The sequence below is a fragment of the Solanum stenotomum genome, chromosome 2, assembly GCF_019186545.1.
Source record: "Solanum stenotomum isolate F172 chromosome 2, ASM1918654v1, whole genome shotgun sequence".
Lineage (NCBI taxonomy): Eukaryota > Viridiplantae > Streptophyta > Magnoliopsida > Solanales > Solanaceae > Solanum > Solanum stenotomum.
The window spans coordinates 53,106,359-53,112,959 of record NC_064283.1 but is presented as its reverse complement, the minus strand read 5'-3'; the positions used below and the strand labels follow the sequence as shown (position 1 = coordinate 53,112,959).

The 6,601-nt window shown below is 41.3% G+C and overlaps 1 protein-coding gene across 1 annotated transcript; it reads right to left on the bottom strand.

Annotated features, from left to right (window-relative positions):
- Positions 1-2,176: 2,176 nt before the first annotated feature.
- On the bottom strand, positions 2,177-5,678 carry LOC125856099 (uncharacterized). The gene is made up of 4 exons (XM_049535670.1): positions 5,352-5,678; positions 4,816-5,196; positions 4,492-4,575; positions 2,177-2,260 (listed from the first exon to the last, which is right to left on the bottom strand). Exons 1-4 carry the CDS (start codon positions 5,676-5,678, stop codon positions 2,177-2,179), a joined length of 876 nt encoding a protein of 291 aa, XP_049391627.1.
- Between the last annotated feature and the right edge of the window lie 923 nt (positions 5,679-6,601).

The following is a 6,601-nucleotide window of genomic DNA, read 5'->3' as shown; positions in this document are numbered from 1 at the left end:
CACATTTATGATGTCGAAAGATCCAGTGGATCTCGGGTACAGTGTGTAGGCTCCCCGTGAGAACCCTGCGCTCCTCTGTGATTAGTCGAGCCTTCTTTTTTTTCGTTCAACATCTTGGCATCTCTATAGATTTGCCATTGGCCCTTCACGTACCATCTATTGGGCTCCTCAGCTACCGGAATGGGTCGGTGTTTGGTGGAATGAAAGCCTAATCCAAACTAGTGGCCTCATCAGACGAGTCAGCTTGCCATGTGAACTTGAGCCGGTGGTGGACTCAGAACTGGAAGCAACCCTAGTTGGTGACCCGATCAGTGTATCCTCCTCATCAAGCTGGGAGGTAGTGACTATGTCAGGGACCGCCTTCTTGGACTGATTCCGAGTAGCCCGAGGTGCTGTGGGTGATGTCCTTCCAGCGGGGGGACATATTCGAGGTCCTTTTCCTCATCAGTGTCTTCATTAATTAGCTGAAATATCGGCGCCATGAATTTGGACCTACCCTTTATGGCTATTGCTTTCTTGGGGGCCATTGTACCTATGGGGGAATTATTAGTACCAAAATAAACCCAAAACACACTCGAAAACATTTTAGAACTAAGAACAAACAAAAACCAAAAACACAAAAATTTCACATAGTGGCTGCAGTGGCCACCTACGGTGGGTATATAACGGTCCATAGGCTGACCTACTATCCGTGGATCCCCTCCGTATATCAGAAGTCCCAAAAGTTGGGCTCTGATGGGAACCACGAATGTGCAGAACGGTCCGTAGATTGATCTATGGACCGTAATCCACCTCTGTGGGTCCACACTTAGCGAAAATGCCATGTGTCACCATCCACGGACCTGATCTACCATCCATATATTGACCTACGGTCCATAGACCGTAGACGGGGTCTCGTGGATTGGGTATGCCCCAGGTATCAGACATGTTTCGATTTGAAGCCCAATTTACCAAACTCAACAATATCCTAGTATAATCATGCATTTCAACACAATTTATGCTAGTTCACCCTCCTGAGGGTTCCAATTACTCAATTTTCAACATGTATTGCATACAAAACTACGAACCCTAAGTCGAAACTTGCATTTAGACTCTTATTACACTGATTTTATACATTATAAAGACACACAATCACTATCTATGATCCCAAAGGTGTTTAAAGTTTTAGTTTAGCATGCATTTACATACAATCAACTACCCAAGTTCAAGACCCAATTCTGAACTTTCTATAATCAATCAATGAATCGAAATTCAAAGTGAAGGGAAAGTAGATTACCTTACAAGCAGAGGGAATGGGGTGATTGTGTGACGACTCTAGAATTCCAACAACCTTTTGCTCGCCTTCTGTACCGAACCCGGACACCGAAACTTTTCAAAATGTGGAATGAAATAGATTTGGGGAAGGGAAAGTGAATTGGTATTGTGGGTGATGAATGTGGGGTGATTTATGGTGGGCTTATGGTAAATGGAGTGATTGGAGTAGTTAGAAGGGTTTAGAAACGGTTTGGAGTAAAATGAGGAAAGTGGGAATGATTTGAAAAAGAGGAGGTTTTATTTAAAAATTGTTCGGGGTCGGGTCGGGCAGACTAGGTTTTGGACCCACCAGACCCCGTCTATGGTCCGTGGGTTTATCTACGATTCGTAGATGGGGACCCTAGATCACATTTAGACTTAGAAACTTTAGAGAACTTACCTGGGATCTACGGACGCCATTCACGGTCTATGGAATATTGAACACACGGACCATTGATGGGGTCCGTAGACCTCTGCACCAGACCTTCTTCTGCAGAGTTTTGTTTGCACTCCTACACATGTAGCAACCATTAGGCCTTTATTTTTTACATTTTCTAGGTACTTTTTAGACACGGACCCTATGTTGTATCTATCTAACACTAAAACAAAAATAAAAACACCTATCTAAATTAGTACAGAGAAGCAACTAAAAAAAACTACTAAACGGAAAATAAGAACCTATCGTTGGCTAGGTTTTACATCTTAGGTTGCCTCCCAAGCATCTCTTGATTTAAAGTTGCTGCACGACGCAGGCCTCTTGATTACTCAGACTTCATCAAGATAGCAGGCCTCAACAACTTCTTGCACACTTTTCGAGTTTCCCAGATAGATCTTGATCAATTGCCCGTTTACCATGAACCTTATTCCTTCACTGTTCTCAAGCTCAACCCCTCCATGGGAGAGCACTTTTCTGAGCAAAAATGGCCCGGTCCATTTGGATGTGAGTTTGCCCGGAAACAAGCGCAATCTAGAGTTGAATAGAAGCACAAGATCACCCACAACAAATTCTCGTTTTTCTAATTCTTTGATCATGATACCTCTTCATGTTCTCTTTGTACAAGGCTAAACTTTCGTAAGATTTTAGACGAAACTCATCAACCATAATCAAGTCATTCATTCTCTGATTAGATGTGGCGCCCCAATCCAAATTTAGCTTCTTCATCGCCCACATAGCCTAAGCTCTAGCTCTACCGGTAAATGGCAAGACTTCCTATATACAAGTTGGTAATGAGACATACCTATGGGAATCTTGTATGCATTGCGATAGGCCCATAGAGCATCATCAAGCTTCCTTGACCAATTCGTTCTATTAGCATTCACACTCTTCGCCAAAATCTGTTTGATCTCTCTATTAGATACTTTAACTTGCCCACTAGTCTGCGGATAGTAAGGAGTGGCTATATTGTGGCGGACACCAAAGTGGGAACCTCCATCACTGATAATCGCCCTAGGTGTACCGAATCTGGAGAAGATATTCTTTTTCAAGAATGTGGTGACACTTTTACCTTCATTGTTAGGGATCGCAACTACTTCCACCCACTTCAACACATAATCAACCGCAACAAAAATATACTTCATCCCATGTGAACTCACAAATGGACCCATAAAATCAATTCCCCATACATCAAACAATTCTATCACCAATATAGGATTTATAGGAATCTCTTGCCTCTTTGAAACCCCTCGTTCTCTTTGGCAACGGTCACAAGACTTGGCGAAATCATGAGCATCTTGGTGGATGGTAGGCTAGTAGTACCCACACTGCAAAATCGTATGCGCAGTCCGGATACCACTTTGATTCCCACAAACAGGCGATGAATGACACGCCTCAAGTACACTCAACATCTCAACCTTGGGCACACAGTGACGAATAATCCCATCAGCACAACTATGATACTAGTAAGGGTCATCCCAAAAGAATTTCTTCACATCATGCATACTTTTTTTCCTTTGGTGAAAAGACAAATTCGGCGGCACCAAATCACTTGCAAAATTCAGAAAAGTCTGTGAACCAAGGAATCAGATCATGAGAAGCAGCCAATACCGTTCATCTGGAAAAACATCATTAATTTCAGCCCTATAAACAAGCTTGAGCATAGCCTCTTCCTCTATTCTGGACAAGTGATCGACAACTTGATTTTCAGTCCCCTTTCTATCTTTCACCACAAAGTCAAACTCTTACAGCAACAATACTTATCTAATCAACATCTGTTTTGCATCCTTCTTCGCCATCAAATACCTCAATGCAGAATGGTCAGTATGCACTATGACCTTAGTACCCAGCAAGTAGGATCGAAATTTCTCGAATGCGAAAACCACTGTAAGAAACTCTTATTCAGTCAAAGTATAATTCTTTTGGGCCACATTTAGAGCTGCAAGCATAGTAAATAGGATGAAGAATCTTCTTTCGGCTCTGTCCTAATACCACACCAAGCGCCACTCCACTAGCATCGCACATTACCTCAAACGGTTGTCCCCAATCCGGTGAAATAATGATAGGTGCAGTAACTGCCTCCCCTTCAACTCTCCAAATGCTCTGAGACAAGCATCATCAAAATCAAACTTATACTCCTTTCCAAGCAGTTTGCACAATGGATGTGCAATTTTAGAGAAGTCCTTGATGCACCTCATATAGAAACCTGCATGCCTAAGAAAACTTCTTACACCTTTTACAGAGATAGGTGGTGGAAACTTTTCTATTACCTCAACTTTTGCTCTATCAACCTCAATGCCCTTCTCTGAAATCCGATGACCCAAAACTATCCCTTCTTTCACCATAAAGTGGTACTTCTCCCAATTTAGCACCAGATTACAGTCTTCACACCTTTTCAACACCTTGGCCACATGATCTAGACATCGATCAAAAGAGTCACCTACCACAGAGAAATCATCCATAAATACCTCAATAGTGTCCTCCACCATATCAAAGAATATCGACATCAGACAACGCTGGAAGGTCGCTGGAGCATTGCACAACACAAATGGCATCCGTTTGAAGGCGAAAGTCCTATAAGGACAAGTGAAGGTGGTCTTCTCTTGGTCTTTCGGGGCTATAGAAATCTGATTGTAGCCCGAATAACCATCAAGAAAACAATACCAACCCTTACCTGCAAGTCTATCCAACATCTGATCCATGAATGACATAAGAAAATGGTCTTTTTCTGTCCAAACATTTAACTTCCGGTAGTCCATGCAGACTCTCCATCCAGTCACGGGCCGCATCGGAACAAGCACGTTTCTCTCATTAGGAACCACAGTAATCCCACCTTTCTTGGGCACACACTGAACAGGACACACCCAAATACTATCTGCAATGGGATAAATAACTCCGGCATCCAACCACTTGATGATCTTCTTTTTAACTACGTCTTGCATAGGCGGATTTAATCTTCTCTGGTGCTCAATACTAGGCTTGTTAACTGGAATGAGTTGTATTTTATGAGAATAGATACTAGGAGGGATCCCAATAATATCTTTAATAGTCCACCCAATAGCTCGCTTGAACCTCTTCAACACAGAAACCAATGCCTCAACTTGTCGCCCATTCAAATCTGCCGCAATGATGATCGGTAAAGTATCCTCTCTTCCCAAAAATACATAACTCAAATGTAATGGTAGAGCCTTAAGCTCCAATTTCGGTGCCTCCTCAACAGATGGTCTTGCGGGTGGGGACTCACGATTTTTCATGTCTAACTCCAACTTCTTCGGTTTCGAACGATATTCACACCTATCAACTGTGGCGTCTAACTCATCATATTCTTCAATATCATCACTCTCAAAGTTCATCATAACCGCTGCTAGTGCTTCAACACCCAATCTCTCTTCAATCTGCACTTCAGACCCATTCTCAACTCTATATGTTATTGCAGATACCGATTGGATCTCACTACTCTGCTTCGTGGCCTACAGATATTGAAAGTTGCCTCTTAATTGTTCAATCTGCACTTCATCTACCCCTTTTCCATATCAACTAAAGCGCGCCCAGTGGCAAGGAATGGTCTCCCATGAATAATGGGAACCTCAAAATCAACCTCACAGTCAAGAATCACAAAATCCACCGGAAAGATGAACAACTCCACTTTCATTAGTAAATCGTGGAGCACACAAATGGGCCTCTTCACAATTCTATTGGCCATGAGCAACCGCATCGCAGTTGGTTTTGGATCTCCCAGACCCAACCTCTGGTAAATAAACAATAGCATCAGATTAATGCTAGCACCAAGATAACACAACGCCTTAGCTAAATGCAACAACCCGATGGTACATGGAATAGTGAAGGCATTAGGATCCGCCTTCGTCTGCACAAGGGACATTGTAGATATAGCACTACAATGTTGCAATCTATCATCATCTTTGAAGCTCACGGCCCTTTTCTTTGTCACCATATCTTTCATAAATTTTGCATACCCAGGCATTTGCTCCAAAGCTTCTATCAACGGAACATAGATGGAAAGCTTCCTCAACATGCTAATAAACCTGCGGTATTTTCCTTATTTAGTCTTCTTCACAAGTCTGTAGTGAGCTCAATCATTGTGGTATTTTCTGAATTTGAATTGTATACCTAAGGTGACTTCTCATTTTTGTTTTGATTTGGTGACATAATCTTCGTTACATAGAGTACACGAAGCCCCTTTTTTGAATCATTGCATCAAATTCTTTAGTGTATCTCAATTGTTGTGCACTTTCTTTTTGAATTGTGAGATCAATCTATTTCTTTCTCCACGCATCTGAATTTGAAAATGTTATGACTTCTAGATTTTCTTATATATACAATTCTTTTGAAGAAGAGTATGGAAAAATATTTCAACATGTCATGCAATTAAAAAATTATTAGTTGAGGGATCAAGACATCTGTAACCCTTGTGAATTGGATTGTACCTAAGAAAAACACAAGGATACTCTTTCTTTGCAAACTTATTTTTTCCGTAGTCTCCTAAATATGGATAGCATTTGCATCCAAAAACCTTCAGACTCCCATAGTCAGAATGACGATTAAGAAATATAAAGAAAGGATTTTCCATTTTCAGTGTTCTAGAAGGCATGTGATTTATCAAAAAGCATGTTGTTAGAAAAGCATCAACCCAATATTTGGAAGGGAGGTTAGCCTGAAATAGAAACGTGAGACTTGTTTCAACAATATGACGATGCTTTCTTCAGCCACACCATTTTGTTCTGGGGTGTGTGTGCAAGAAAATTGATGATGACTGCCACATTGAGATAAATGATTTTCAAACTTAGTTGAAGTTGATTCACCTACACCATCACTTTGAGAATTTTTATTTTCCTTTTAAACTGATTTTCAATTTGT

Excerpts from the sequence above, each read along its gene's own strand:
- LOC125856099 (XM_049535670.1), bottom strand. The coding sequence starts at position 5,678 with ATGGTGACAAAGAAAAGGGCCGTGAGCTTCAAAGATGATGATAGATTG. Across the intron at positions 5,197-5,351 it reads TGGAGTTGTTCATCTTTCCG|GCCACGAAGCAGAGTAGTGA; the intron begins GTGGATTTTGTG and ends CAATATCTGTAG. Across the intron at positions 2,261-4,491 it reads GGCCCGTGACTGGATGGAGA|ATTGCGCTTGTTTCCGGGCA; the intron begins GTCTGCATGGAC and ends ATTCAACTCTAG.